The sequence below is a fragment of the Capricornis sumatraensis genome, chromosome 14 (genome assembly GCF_032405125.1).
Source record: "Capricornis sumatraensis isolate serow.1 chromosome 14, serow.2, whole genome shotgun sequence".
NCBI classification, from domain to species: domain Eukaryota; kingdom Metazoa; phylum Chordata; class Mammalia; order Artiodactyla; family Bovidae; genus Capricornis; species Capricornis sumatraensis.
This window is the reverse complement of record NC_091082.1, coordinates 20,146,437-20,162,272: the sequence shown is the minus strand read 5'-3', so window position 1 is coordinate 20,162,272 and position 15,836 is coordinate 20,146,437. Positions and strand designations below refer to the sequence as shown.

Sequence of the window (15,836 nt, the reverse complement as noted above, 5' to 3'; positions counted from 1 at the left end):
GGGAGCGAGCGCCCCCGCCGTGCCTGCAGCCAACCTGGCTCCCTGCCCGCCACGGCCCTGCGACCCCACGGCCGGCCGCCAAGACTGGGCAAAGGTCGCCTTTGACCATTCAAAAGGGAATTTTCTCTGACCCCACACGAGGGCGGGCGTCCGGCCCTACTGCGCACGACGCCCGGGAAGCGGACGTCAGCGGGGCCCGGGTTTCCAGACCCTTCCGCGGCGCCCGTGACCGCGCGGCCCGCGGCCGCCGTCGGCCAATCGGTGCCCGCCGGGGGAGGGACCGGAGCCGTGAGGCCCCGCCTTCGCCCTGCCGCCAATTATATAAATACGGGTGCCGGCGGTCCGGCCCCCCCAGAGCGGCGTTCCCAGGTGGAGGGCTATAATGCAAAGTGCTATGTTCCTGGCTGTCCAGCACGACTGCGGACCCATGGACAAAGGCGCTGGCACCGGCCCCAAGAACGAGGAGAAGCGAGAGAAGATGAAGCGAACCCTGTGAGTGCGGCTTTCTTCCTCCCTGACTGGCCGCCCCTACGGACCCAGCTGTCCCGGGCGGCTGCAAACGCGGTACACTCGCGCTGGGCACGGGAACTGGGTAGCCTGCCTGCATCTCTGCAGGAAAAAAAGAAAAATGTGTGTGTGTGTAAAAGGTTAATTTGTGAAGTTACGTTTAAACCTGTGTGGTGTAGGTATATATTGAAGGACTCGGGTAGAGTTTAGAAACTGCAGAAAATTCTTGATGCAGGGGCGGAGATAGATGCTGGTTGGCTTTTTGTCTCCCTGCATCGAAAATGACTTCGGAGAATCCTGCAGCCACGCGCCCCCGGCCTTCCTGAGAGGCACCGTAAATTCTGATCTGCTTACACGACTGCTGGGATGGAGATATTTTTGCTGATCCTAGATATACTTTTAATTTTTTTTAATTGAACAGCAAGTCTCACCCACTCAAGAAGTGTGGAACAAATAATTGTTCTGCATCACCTTCTTAAAATGAGTGCTGAAGTTGGGGGAGGGGGCGGTCAATCTCGCACACACACTTCATTGTGCACAGCTTCTCGGGTGGTCCCAAGCCTCCTGCTCTGAGAGCAGAAGGAAAAACGAGCATGGGCTGGCTCAGGGCAGGTCCACTGTGGGCTTCCTCAAGTGTGAAATGTCTCAGAATTGTAATTAACCGTTGCAGAAAAACTGGCTGCCTTTTGTGGGCCAGAAATAGCATCTGCCTTTGAACTATGCAAACCAAATTCATTAAAATACCCTATAAGTGTAGGTCGTCCTATCCTTACTTATAAAACTAGTAATTATGTTCAGATGAGTGGACGAAACTAATGTGTTGAGTACTTAGATGCTGGATTAAAGGAGTAAGACTGACTGGAGGAGTTGTTTTGTCTTATTTAGCTTGTCTATAGCTACTGGGGGCGACTTTATTTGGTAAAAATGCCTTCAGCTGCAATGGCAGTTTCAAGTGTTGCTGCTAAGTGAGTATCTTTTTTTTTTTTCTTTTGTAGATTAAAAGATTGGAAGAGCCGTTTGAGCTACTTCTTGCAAAATTCCTCCTCTCCTGGGAAGCCCAAAACTGGCAAGAAAAGCAAACAGCAAACCTTCATCAAGTAAGTTGAAAATCTTGTACTTGCCAATATGCACAGCTCACTGCTGAGCTGAAGAGGGAACCTCTGGCTAGCAGGAGCTGATGTGCAGACCTTCTTTTGCAGGCCTTCTCCCGAGGAAGCCCAGCTATGGTCAGAAGCATTTGATGAGCTGCTAGCCAGTAAATGTAAGTTAACCTCTTGAATTTGATCCATTTCAAGTATCAGGAGAGTATGGTTTGGTTGTGTCTACACAGCAAGAGCAGCTTGCCCAAGGAGAGTTTGACTTTACAATCCCTGTTCCATGGGGCCTATTTTTCTCCTTTATTTCCCAGTGCTTAACCAGGGAAATGCATGGCTTTTTCACTCTAGGTGGGGAGTGGGGGGGGAAATAGCCCCAAATTGTAATGGCAGTTGCTGTCTCTTAAGGTTGAGTCAGCTTTTCCATTGCAAACAATGTTTTCAAGAGGCTTTATTCCCAAAGAACTTATGGCTCCCCTATCAGCTGTGTTAACAGCAAAGCTAAGTGTTTATATTTTTGTAGTAGTGTGCCAACTTACGCATTTTGCTGACTGGCATCTTAGTCTTTAAAGAGCTAAATTTTGACGATTACAGGTTTGAGTAAACTCAAGAAAATTGCTGCCATCTGGCAATAATAAAATATGGGACCAAAAAAAATAATAATAATAAAATAAAATAAAATATGGGACCAGGGGAGTGGGAGTTCTAGGAAAACACATAAGGGAATATTTGAACACTCAATGCGGTTTCTGCATGCTTTCTTCCTTCCCTCCCCCAGATGGTCTTGCTGCATTCAGGGCTTTTTTAAAATCTGAATACTGTGAAGAAAATATTGAATTCTGGCTGGCCTGTGAAGACTTCAAAAAAACCAAGTCACCCGAAAAGCTGTCCTCGAAAGCAAAGAAAATATATACTGACTTCATAGAAAAAGAAGCTCCGAAAGAGGTAAAGGGGGGAAAAAGTTCCTTATTTCAGCATATTTTGAACATCCTCAGCACCAAAGTGAAAATAATTTAAAGAGACCTCAAGTTAAAGGGGGGTGGGTGAGTAGGCTGTTTTTCCCCTATTTCTGGCTCTCAGTGAGGTTAATTATATTTCTTCACTGACTTAGCTGGTGACACTGGCCACACATTATAGTTTGGGGTTTTTTTTGTTTGTTTTCAAATACTACATATATTTCAACTTCTGACTCTTAATATGGAATAAAACTTTGTTGTTTTATTTCAGATCAACATAGACTTTCAAACCAAAACTCTGATTGCCCAAAACATACAGGAAGCTACCAGTGGGTGCTTCACAACTGCCCAGAAAAGGGTGTACAGCTTGATGGAAAACAACTCTTACCCACGTTTCTTGGAGTCAGAATTCTACCAGGACTTGTGTAAAAAGCCGCAGATCACCACAGAACCCCATGCTACATGAGATGAAAGCAGGAGCCCAGAAATGGAGGACTTTTCATTTTTTTTCCTAAAAGGGGAAAGGCTGTCACCTGCCAAAAAGACTGACCTTGAATTCAGCCTGGGTGTTCAGGAAACATCACTCAGAACTATTGATTCAGAGCTGGGTAGTCAATCAGGAAGCCGGTCGCCACGTAGGAGAAGCTGGTACTGGGTCGGCTTCCGTAAATGATGGAGCACAGAGAGAGAGTGTGGTCTAAATGTGGTGTGTCTCATGCTGGAAAAGCAGGAGCTTGAGACTGAAAGATATCAATGTAACACTATTGGTCCAGAAGCATTTACAATCAATAGGTCTGGGATTATGTGGCCTTAGCTAGCTGGCTGTACATCTTTCCCTAAATCAGTCCTTGTTACCACATAGTGGTTTAGATGTAGTTTCTTTAGCTCTAGGTAATATGTTTACTATGTGCAAGGGTACTGAAGTTCCTATGACTACAGATCATCAGTACTGTTGTCTCACATAACTCTAAAACTGAAACGATTTGTGTTTGAACTGTCAATTGGTGTCTGTACTAGAATGAGTGCTTTTGTGTAGAAAGTGGCAATGTCCATTATGAGTGCCAAAACTGTCCTGATGGCAGCTAAACTTTGAAGTGGTCTTTGAATACTTTTAATAAATTTATTTTGATAAATAATGTTATTGAATATTTGGTCCAGATGTGTGTTGGGATGTTTCTTCATAATTAAATTAGGCAGAAACAACTATCTCCTGTAGGAGAGAAGAGATACCAGTTGATGGGCCTGTTCTGTAACAATTAACTCTCCTTAGACTTGAGAAATCACAGCTGCTGGGAAGACGCTGCTCCCATCTCTAATGCTTTGGTAGGTCACAGGAGGTCTGACCATCACCCTGGGATCAACTTTCTAATATAGTCTTGTAAAAATCAAGAAAATGTAAGAACAGTGTTGAAAATGTTGTATTTTCATTGTTGAAAATATAAGAACATTGCTTTAAAGCCCTTCATGAGTACAGAACAGCTAAATATGAGAAGTAAATTGATGTAACAGAGACAAAGCACCAAAATTATTCACATAACTAAGCCACTCAAATGATGCCAAATAAAGACGAGAGTTGTTGTCAGTCACTCAGCGTTGTCTGACTCTTTGCAAGCCCATGGACTGCAGCACGCCAGGCTTCCCTGTCCTTCACCATCTCCCAGAGCTTGCTCAAACTCATGTCTATCAAGTCGGTGATGCCATCCAATCAAAGATGAAAGTAGGCCTGCCTTTTTCTTTCCCTTGGTTCCAAGTTCTCCCCCACAGGGTCTGTACAAGAGCTTCCAAGATCCATACCTGAAACTGTTCACTTCCATGATGAATCAGTACAAAGTCAGAATTTCCCTGATTCACCTGCCTTCATTCAGCCAGTAAAGAATCTGGCTATGCTATTGCAGCTAATAATGAAGGCAGGAAACACGCTTTTGTGGCTAGGACTTCATCTAGAAGTATGCTCTTTTTTTCCATGGTTGAGAGGCCCTGAGTCTTATTTTTTCAAAAAGAGACTATTTAGAAAGGAGTACTGTTCTCCAGCAGGCTGCCTTTTCAACCTTGATGATGGTCTTCATTTTGAAAAGGAGGGCGAACCCTCATCTTGGAAAAACAGCCCATGAACTGATTTCTCACACCTCTGTGACCTTAGGAGTCTCCATCTGTACTGGCTCCTCAAGTCACACCTTCCTGTCTGTCCCACTGGTTCCTGTGAGGTAGTAAGGAGCTTTAGAAAGTGCAAAGCATTTTTTTAAAAATACATTGATTTCCCAGAAGAAAAATTGACCTCCCATAGTTTATTGTTTTTATTTTGCTTGCACTGATCTTCACTTTCACCAGCCTTACCAGAAGCAATAGGCACTATATCCATAAGAGAGAAACTGGTACCACTCCTGTGTCACCAGCAACCAGATACATAACAGGTGCTCCATAAATAGTGATAGAATAAAAATTCTGAGGCTCACTGAAAGAGATATTTCTTGGGAGAATAAGTCAGGTCTGCACAAACCCTAATTTGGAAACGTTTTGGCCAGCGGAGAAACCCAGGAGTCACACCATGTATCCAGCTTGTCACCGTGTGCATTTTACTCCAAGTCTCTCTCCAGCCTGCTTTCTGTTGCCACCCTGATTCTAGAAACCATCGTCCACTCAGGCAACTGTACTAGTCTCAAATCATCTGCCCTCACTCACTTTTTGCCCCCTCCAGTGTGTTCCCTGCTTTGAACTCTAGGGATCCTCTCAACACAGAAACCTGATCTTATCTCCCATTGCTTATAAACCCTTGACAGTTTTCCCAAACAATCAAGACAAAGGCATCCCTAAAATGGTCTAACACCTGCGTGGGCCTGACCCCTTCTTCCACTCCATCCTGTCTCCACCACGAGTCCCCCAGCTCTCTCTGCAAGCCTCACCAGCCTACTTCCGCTCCCCCATGGTTGCCAGGCCCACTGCTCCCACAGGGCCTTTGCCCATCATAGGCCCGCTGCATGGAATGCAATTTTAGCTCTTCCTCATCATTTACAGATCAATGCAATTGTCGCCTCCTCAGGGAAGCCTTCCCCAACCTCCTTACCTGGGTCAGATGGTAAAGAATCTGCCTGCAGTGCGGGAAACCTGGGTTCGATCCCCGGCTTGAGAAGACCCCCTGGAGGAGGACATGGTAACCCACTCCAGTATTCTTGCCTGGAGAAGCCTGGTGGCTATAGTCCATGGGGTCGGAAAGAGTCGGACCTGACTGAGCGACTAAGCACATCATTTACAGATCAGTGCAGTTGTCACGTTTGCAGGGAAGCCTTCCCTGACCTCCTTACCTGGGTCAGATCCCCTTTTAGACTTTCTCACCAGCTTCTCTAATTTAGCATGCTTAATAGAATTCTCATTTATTTGTACGATAATAATTCTCTTTTCCCCCTGGATTGCGGATGTCACAATTCAAGGACTCCATGTCTTTTTCTGCTCACTGCTGAATCACAGCACCTAACACCTTGCCAGGCACACAATGCCAGCTGTGTAAATCATTGTCAAATGAATGAATGAATAAATGAGTGACTATTAACAACTCTTTGGAGAAGGCAATGGCACCCCACTCCAGTACTCTTGCCTGGAAAATCCCATGGATGGAGAAGCCTGGTAGGCTGTAGTCCATGCTAAGGGTCAGACACGACTGAGCGACTTCCCTTTCACTTTTCACTTTCATGCATTGGAGAAGGAAATGGCAACCCACTCCAGTGTTCTTGCCTGAAGAATTCCAGGGATGGGGGAGCCTGGTGGGCTGCCGTCTATGAGGTTGCACAGAGTCGGACACGACTGAAGTGACTTAGCAGTATTAACAACTCTTAAATTTTGGTGAAACAGAAAGTATCAACCAATGCACAAGGAACTAAGGATGGGTTTTAAAAGCCCCATTTCTGCAAACATCTGAAAATAAATTTTCTTGGCAAAAAATAAATACCCCTTGCTAAGCATAAAAGCAGTGGCACCCCACTCCAGTACTCTTGCCTGGAAAATTCCATGGATGGAGAAGCCTGGTAGGCTGCAGTCCATGGGGTCGCAAAGAGTCTGACACAACTGAACGACTTCCCTTTCAATTTTCACTTTTCACTTTCCTGCATTGGAGAAGGAAATGGCAACCCACTCCAGTGTTCTTGCCTGGAGAATCCCAGGGACAGGGGGGAGCCTGGTGGGCTGCCGTCTATGGGGTCGCACAGAGTCAGACACGACTGAAGTGACTTAGCAGCAGCAAGCATGCTGTCTATAACTTTTGACCTTTAATAGAAGAAGCCAGGTTATAGTAACAAAAAGAAAGAGTTCTGACTTTTTCAGAGCTGCTAAAAGTACAGACTATTCGGTTGGTATTTTCCAACGTGATTTAGTGTAGAACAAGCTGAAATAGATTTAAGATTAGAAACCGCATACTTCCACAAATAAATATTACTTACTGTTCTCATTTCTCAGAGTTAGTACACTTAGGATCTACAGTCCACTTATTTTGGTGACACTTTGTTTTCCATATACTTTAAGTTCAGGAGCATTTCAAGATGTAATTTCATATGGTCCCACCAAAAAAAAAAAAAAATACAGAATTTCGTATCATCTGTCATGTGAGCCCAGAAAGGCAACATGTGTTTCAATGAGGTGATTTAAAGTGATCACCCAAAATTTCATAGGAAATAGGTATTTGGTAGAGGACTTGTTTGTCTGACCACAATATTTGATCATTTCTTGCAGTGATTCTCACCGTGTGAAGCTGAAGAGTGAGGAGGCAATGTTTTTGACAATGGCAAAGAGATGAGGTTTATCTAAATTTTGGCATTGTACCTAGCTGGATTTGCTTGAGGCAAAAATAATCACCCCCAAAATCTTCTGTGGCCTGCTTTGAAAATCTAAAACTACATCCCAGACTCTGAGTAACTACTACTCAGGCCCATCATTTTTAACAACTGCATAGTGTACTATAGCATACATTTGTTATAATTAATTAAATTCTCCTCTGTTGAACCCTGTAGTTTTTCTATTATATACGTTCTATAAACAGTACGAAAGGTTAATTTCCTTAAATTATGTGAGTGTATACACATTATGATGGAGAAGGCAATGGCACCCCACTCCAGTACTCTTGCCTGGAAAATCCCATGGATGGAGGAGCCTGGCAGGCTCCAGTCCATGGGGTCGCTAAGAATCGGGCACGACTGAATGACTTCACTTTCACTTTTCAGTTTCATGCATTGGAGAAGGAAATGGCCACACCCATATTCTTGCCTGGAGAATCCCAGGGACAGAGGAGCAGCCTAGTGGGCTGCTGTCTATGGGGTCGCACAGAGCCGGACACGACTGAAGCGACTTAGCAGCAGTAGCAGCAGCATACACATTATGTACTTATATGCATATATATGTATGTATGTGTAAATGATGTATGTATATTAAAATTTTTCATCTTAAAATTAAAAAAGAAAGAGGAATCACCAGTGGAAGTAAGCAGTATATTCTAGCCTAAGGCAATAGCATTGATCGAAAGCCTGATATTACCATTGGGGGCCCATGATTCAGCATCACCAGAGTATCTGGCAGGATAAGGCTGGGATGGGTGTTAGAAGCATGGCCCAGAACCAGGTGATAGACAGCCTTGAACGCTAAAGATTAGGATTTTATTCTGAGGTAATGCATACCAATCTGAAGCGTACAAAAATAACCTGTGCAGCAAATGGAGGATGAGTTGGAGTCAAGGAGATGAATTACAAGACTGCAGTTATAGCCCAGGTAAGACATGCCATGTGCCTAGTCCAGAGCACTATCACCAAATAATTCAATGTCACTTGACAGCAAATTTTATCAATACATCTATGCAGAGCTCTGATCTCAACCATACAGGGGATCATAAGACACACTACCTGCCCTCCAAGAGGTACCAATTAAGTATCTCATGAAATAATGTACAAAAACTGAAACATGACATGGGCTGTGATTGCTGATTAATTAGCAGAAGAGAAGTACAAAAACCTGTAGCAGGCATGAACCAAGAAACAAAGTGAAACGGCATTTTTAAGAGGTTTTTTTTAAATGGATCTATTAGCAGGGATGAAGGGGAGAATGTCAGGGTGGATAAACAGTTTAAATAAAGGGAAAGGAAGAAAGCAGGATTTCATTTACCATTGTGCTATGATACACAACAGCTAAATGAACACAGATACTGTAGGCAGATACTTTTGATGGGGATATACACTTGAAAAGTATTTCATTGATTTGCTCTTGGCAAATATTTATGAAAAGTTTCTGTGAGCAAGGAAGATGTAAAAAAGCAGAAGAAATGGTCATCTATTGAGAAGGATAAAAAAGAAACAGAAAGGCTGAAGTCCAAAATCACAACTAAAACCTATGTCTTATTTTTTCTTACAAACCGATTTCTGTAAGATCATCAACCAGCCTAGTCATCACACCACTGCCATGGTCCTCGGACTAGAGCTCACAAGGTCAGATCCTGTGTCCTGTTTCTCACTTGTTCTCTCGATCAATATCTGAACACTGACTTTCTCACAGAAAATACATGAGTTCTCTGGCATCTCCCAAGTGAAAATAAACTCCTCTTTCTAAGGCTCAGACTCCTCCATCGTGTGTCCCTTTGCTGTCCATTCAATTTTTTTTTTTTTCTCACCACTGACTAGAAACATTCAATGCTGGATTTTCTTACTGTTTCTGAGACATATTACTTTTCTTCTGTTATAAGATCAAAGTGTTCCCCTTGCCTAGAACTGACCTTTCTTCTCTTAGATTTTATTCATTTTTCAAGGCTCAGATCAAGTTTCACCTTTATGAAATATTGCCAGGGGAGTGTCTTGTTTTGTCTTCAAATAAATGGTCAATAACTGGATCGCTGTTCTATTTAACTTTCAATATGAGTGTGTGGGAGGTCGGGGAGGGGGGCGGCGTGCACATGCTCATAGCCCACCAGGGCTATGAGAATACTGCAGTGGGTTGCCATTTCCTTCCCCAGGGGATCTTCCCAAGCCAGGGATCGAAACTTTATCTCCTGTGTCTCCTGCATTGGCAAGTGGATTCTTTACCACGTGTGGGAAGCCCTTAATGTTCACAGTAACTAATCAGTGCTTATTGACCACTGACTAAGTTATTAGCTCATTGATTGGTTGATTGATTGATTCACAAACTCTTCAGTAAAAATGTATGCAGAGATAAAAGGTTTCATTTAAATTTGCTAAACATATATTTTGCAAACAGTATTTTTTCAGGAGTCGACATAGTCTTTCATTTTGTCTTTATGTTTCCACCTTGAAATTTTAGAAAAGAAAAACTAATAACTATGTGGATCTTGGATAGGATCCTAACATTCACTTTTCTCAAATCCAAAATTAATCTGATATTTATATAGCTTAAAAAGTGCACTGACCTATATGGAAACTTCCCTTAAGTGAGGCCATATGTTTATTTAGCTGTTGTGTATCTTAGACATGTACAGACGTCACACCAAATCAAAATAATGAAAAGGAGAAATGGCCCAAAAAGGAGAATGGAAAGAAGCTATTTGCTGCTGTCTGCTTTGGGGTAAGAAGGGATCTGGTTTTTTTTTTTTAATGCATTTGCAACTTCAACCTCACAGGCCACTTTCATCCTAAATTACTCTCAGTCTTTCACTTCAGAATACAATCACAGCTTGTCTACCATGAGTGCATTTTAAGCTACAATATTAAAAGGACTAAGAAAAATATGCAGTTTATGTGGGCCATGGTGTAGTCTGAGAAAGAACAGATACAAAGCTTTGGTTTGAAAAGCAGGTGGTACTTAGTAGACCTTTGCCCTGTTTACAATACAAAAACAGGAAAGTTTACAGTATTAAATCTCCATTTAGCATAAACCTGTGTATTCTCATGGAGAGTGATTTCTTCCAGAAGTGGCCACTGAGCCTGGTAACCTAAATGTCAGAACTTAAAGTGCTACCTCTTTCTAATTTCTTCTACTTCTGTTTTCAAATTCCGGAACTTCACAAATCCCATAACATTCTACAAAAGTGCTAATTAGATGATTAACATCTTAAAAGCAGCTGAGAACAACAATTTCTTAAATAATTTTGTTCACATGCAGTTATTTCTAGGAAAAAAGTCAATACCCACCTGCTATTGAAACAGTTAATAAAGGGTCTCTGAACATTAAGGCAAGTTTTAATAGAGAATGTAGAGAGAGCCCAGAAACATCAGTAAACATAAAATCAGTAAAGTAGCCCTGTCCAATAAAAAAGATAATGTAATACAACATCACATGCTACATAGATAACTTTAAATCTTACAGCCACAGTAAAATACGTAGAAAGAGGACTTTCCCTGGTGGTGCAGTGGTAAAGAATCTACCTGCCAATGCAGGGAACTTGGGTTAGATCTGTGGTCTAGGAAGATCCTACAGGCCCAGGATCAACTACTGAGCTCAGGCTCTAGGGGCTGAGACCCACAACTACTAAGCCCGTGTGTCACAACGACGGAAGCCGATGTGCCCAAAGCCCGTACTCTGCAACAAGAGACGCCACCGCCACTGCAGTGAGAAGCCCGTGCACTGCAATGAAGAGTAGCCTACATTCACAGCTAGAGAAAACCCACACAAAGCAATGAAGATCCAGTGCAACCAAAACAAAACAAATTTTAACTATTTAGAAAGAAGTTAAATTAGTTTAACACTATAGTTATATAACCCTAAAGATTATCATTTCACAGAATATAACGTGATTCATATAATAAAGTATGAAAGAGATTTTATGTGTATTTTTTCTCATTGTGTGTTCAAATCTGGTGCATGTCTTTCACTTATAGCACATTCAGATCCACACCAACTGCATTTCAAATGCTCAGTAGCCATATGTGGCTAGTGGCTCCCTCATTGCAAAGCATAATAGTCTTTGTCTGTTATGCTGAGTCTGAGGTGACAGATTATAAAACCAGAATAAATTGACACTCTGCCTTTTTTTTCCAATCCCCAAGATATATTTCATAGCCAGCAGTTCTCAACATTCTTTGCCACCTTGCTGCTTTTGTCAACAGTCAGGAAACTTGCCTTCTATGTGCTGTATAAAGGCAGTCAAGATAGATTGCCTGAGGTCAAACCCCACGTCCATCTCTTCCTGGATGTGTGACCAAACGGGGACATGTCATGAAACCTCCTCACCTCACTGCCTCTCAGCTATGAGGCAGCACAGTTTTTCTGGCCTTCTACAGGTTTTTCTCCTCTTTTAATCTTTTTTCAAAATAAATGGATGGATACATGTAAAATGCTTCTATTAATAGAATTGCTAGCAAATGATGTTTATTAGTTACATTATTTATTTGTTAGCTATGAACACAACCTTGTGTAATTGCTTAGACATGATGGGGATCAGTAAATATTGTTGACTGGGAGAGCAGTAGAAAACCCTGACTTGAAAGAGCCAGTTTCTCAAGGAAAGTGACTCCTCTGCGAATTAGGATGTTACTTTCACACATTCAACAATACTCAGTCAGGTAGCCTCTAAGCCTCGAGCAAGACATATGGTTTCCACTATCATGGGAATTTCTGTTGCTGTGGATTTCTCCCTATGATCTTTTTACATCTCTCATAGGATGATTTTGTCTGCAGATAGTCAAAAACCCCTATCCAGCTGACTTGTAAAATACAGAAATGCAAAGACAGGAATGAGCCCAACCACTGTGCAATCTGGGCTCCTGCTGTGACGGGCACTGTCTCTCTAGCTCTCTTCTATATTTCGGATTTGTCGACAGACCGGCTTCCACCATGGTCACAAAATGTTGCCACTAGCAGAGACAAAAGACTGCTCCTCCGACTACAGGAGGTTTCTTAAGTCTCCTTGGATCAACCTGTGGCAGTCCAAAGACGGCATGCACAGATTGGCTTACAATTGGGATTTTTAAGGATCGCTGGGAAAGGTGTGGAGTCATCACCAGGATCCAGTGCTTTCCAGTCCAGGAGAGGGATCGTGCCTGGGGCTGAGGTAAAACACTGAAGAAAAGTAAGGTTTTGTTAGTAAGAAGGAAATGAACCTGTGTAGGTGATCAACAGTGTCTACACACACCGCTAAAAAGGAACCTATACATGTGTGATTCTTCTAAAGTCGCTGCAGAGGCAGTCTGTGACTCAAAACAGACTTGGGAAGAGGATCACAAAACGGTCCACAGTAACATGAAAACACATTATTTTCACCCCAGCTGCATGGACGGTTGCCTTTATCAGTTCAAACATGGCTGAGAAGTTTTAAATGAGCAAATCAATATAAAACGAGGAATAGATTTAGAAATTTGAAGCGCCGCTGCTTACAATACTTCCTAATCTATTGTCTGTTCTCTTGGAATTTGAGTTTTCCCTTTCCAACTCACCCTATACATGGCATCAGATAATCTTCTATAAACATCAACTTGATGATGTATTATTGTCTTTCATTCAAACAGTCTCATGCCCACTGGAATAGAAGTCAACAGAATGAGATTTCCAGTTGCAACAGCATTAACCGTTTAGTTAACTATCTAGGTCACCTGTCAACCTCTCAGCAACCCAGCCATTTCATCTTTAAGGGAACCGGTTGAATCACAAAATCTCTTCCAGCTCTAAAATCCTGCTTGGCTTGGATATTCCCTTCAATCTGCCCCTTCCCATAACAACCTTAATTCCACTCCCCGCCCCAACAATCTAACACAAAATCGCTGCTTTAATCCCTCTGCTCAACTCCTTATCCCCCTAAACAAAGCCCCACCATTTCATTTGTATTGACCTGTCTGAATTGGCCCCCTATTCCATTTATCCTATCCATACCCCACTGACACTTCAGGACCTAATTCACATTCCCACCACCACCGATTTATCAGTTTCTGCATCTAATCTCTCATTCAGCAAAAACCTGCCAAGTGCCTATTCTGCGCAAAGCATTGGCTGCACCTCGCTGAATAAGAGAGAGAGGTTTCCTGCCCCTGAATCTACATTTCACTGGGGTCAAGAGACAATGATTATAACAAATGCTTACAAATCAAAATAAGCCAAGGGTGAGATAGGGAGAAGGCTCGGTGGTCTGAGAAGGCACATGTTAGCTGTGCCGTGTTGTCAGACACTGCGAATTTGTGTGGACCAACGGATTAACTGAACAAAAGCTTGGTCCTGCTTTGCAATAACAAATCCTTTTTGGATGAGATAGACATAAAACCTGTTTTAGCTAAGCCATAGCTTTCTATTAATTCCAAAACATTTTTTACCTATAAAATGAATCTCTTCACCAATGTATTACATTCAGTAATAAAAATCCCACTGAGATATTTCTCAATCAGTAAAGATACTGGATTTATCTAAAATTTGACTACTGCTATTTTGATACTCTAGGCTAGTGTTTCTAGAGAGCTATTTATCATCTGATTATTTTTTATGGTTTATTTCCTCAGGTAACACCCTGCTTTTTTCCAAGTGCCCAATCACTCACTTGTATTCCCTGGGATAAAAACCTGCCACATACATACTTTCTACGAAAGCTGGAAACCTCAACCATTCACATTACTGAGTTACTACACCTCAATGATGCTCCTCACAGCTCTACTCCTTAAATTTACAGCATGAAGACATCAATAAAACTGAAAAATAAGACAGTGGAGAAAGAATTCACAAAAAGAAAACCAACAGCAATAGTTATTAACTAATTCCAAGGTAACACCATTTTTCTTAAAAAAAAAAAAAAAATTATATGAAGACAGTTTGCCTTTGGCCAGGTCCTCACCACCTCTCATCTGGATTCCTGACTACAGCTTTCTCCTGAAAGTTCTTCCATCTCCAGACTGGACATGCTCAGCTAGCCCTAGGAATGGCCTGGAAAAATTGTGGAGCGCACTCATCGGAGTTCACTACTATAATTATTTAGTCTTTGGCTTACTACTGAACCTCTGTCAGACTGTTTTCTTGCTTGTAAATTGTATCAACCTTATTAAGAAATCTAAGAAACACTGCAGGCACTGGACTTGCCTCTATGCTCCCACTTAATGTACATCCACGTTTGTTAATCCCCCGACCCTTCTTGGGCTTCCCTGGTGGCTCAGACTGTAAAGAATCTGCCTGCAATGCAGGAGACCCAGGTTTGATCCCTGGGACAGGAAGATCCCCTGGAGAAAGGAATGGCTTCCCACTCCAGTATTCTTACCTGGAGAATTCAAGGGGATAGCACAGAGGAGCCTGACAGGCTACAGTCCACGGGGTCACAAAGAGTCAGACATGACTGAGTGACCAACACTGTCATTTTGTTGTCTTCTTAAATATCGAATCAGATCACTTCATTTCCATCTAGGAAAGTCTGTTCCTAATCCCATATGATTTCCACATGCTAAGTCGCTTCAGTTGTCTCCAACTCTTTGAGACCCTATGGCCTGTAGCCTGCCAGGCTCTGCTGTCCATGGGATTTCCCAGGCAGCAATACTGGAGTGGGTTGCCATGTCCATCTTCAGGGGAGCTCCCTGACCCAGGGATCGAACCCATGTCTCTGAAGTCTCCTGTACTGGCGGTTCTTTACTACTAGCACCACCTGGGAAGTCCTATGACTTACACATTCAGCTCCAAATCTACTAGCACATTCTTCTCATTCTGGCTCAATTACATTTGCAGCTTTCTTTCAGAGTGTGTAAATTTAATCTTTTCACTCTCCACTCGGACATCCTGGCTGGAACCAAACCAGACATCTCTCCATCCCTTGACAGCACAAGCTTCTCTCAGGCTCCATGCCCGAGGCCTTGGCGAGTATTCTTTTCTTGCCTGAAAGGCCCTTCTTTCCTCCTTATTAAGATTGAGATCTCCTTATTCCTTCTTCAAATTCTTGATAAAAATGTGCTTTCTTTCCAATTTCACAGAAAAACCCCTATGTAGAACTGATACTTCCTTTTCCTGATTGCCCACACTATTTTGTTCACAATTCCATTATAGCATTTTTATTGAGATAATATCTATCCTAAAACACTAATCTCTGCTCTTCTGTACCTGCTTGTGGAGATATTTTCCTGTTAATCAGAAGCATTCTCTCTGTTTGGGCAATACATAGAAATGTTCCCCAGAAGAAGAAAAGAACTCTATATTGCCCAGTGTTCAGTTTGTTTTTGTTGGGGTTTTTTTGACACTTCTCACATATGATCTATAGTAGAAGTTCTGAACTTGCCAACCAACCTTTGGGGGGGCTTGTGCCCTTGGATAGGAAGGAATTACATCTTCTTTTGTACTCACTCCATGACTAAATTTAGCATTTCCTTCCATTGTGAATCTAAGCAATAAATCACAAAAGTAGTAGTGA

General features: G+C 42.5%; 1 protein-coding gene across 2 annotated transcripts; it reads left to right on the top strand.

The window, feature by feature from the left end:
* The first annotated feature begins 236 nt into the window (after positions 1 to 236).
* Positions 237 to 4,080, top strand: RGS2 (regulator of G protein signaling 2). Of its 2 annotated transcripts, XM_068985965.1 has the most exons (6): positions 237 to 253; positions 376 to 492; positions 1,503 to 1,604; positions 1,707 to 1,768; positions 2,380 to 2,546; positions 2,829 to 4,080. In XM_068985965.1, exons 2-6 carry the CDS (start codon positions 383 to 385, stop codon positions 3,021 to 3,023), a joined length of 636 nt encoding a protein of 211 aa, XP_068842066.1. In that variant the 5' UTR covers positions 237 to 253; positions 376 to 382; the 3' UTR covers positions 3,024 to 4,080. The 2 variants fall into 2 exon arrangements, with proteins under 2 accessions (XP_068842066.1, XP_068842065.1); XM_068985964.1 differs by lacking the exon at positions 237 to 253 and having other exon boundaries at positions 372 to 492; positions 2,829 to 4,079.
* The last annotated feature ends 11,756 nt before the right edge of the window (positions 4,081 to 15,836 follow it).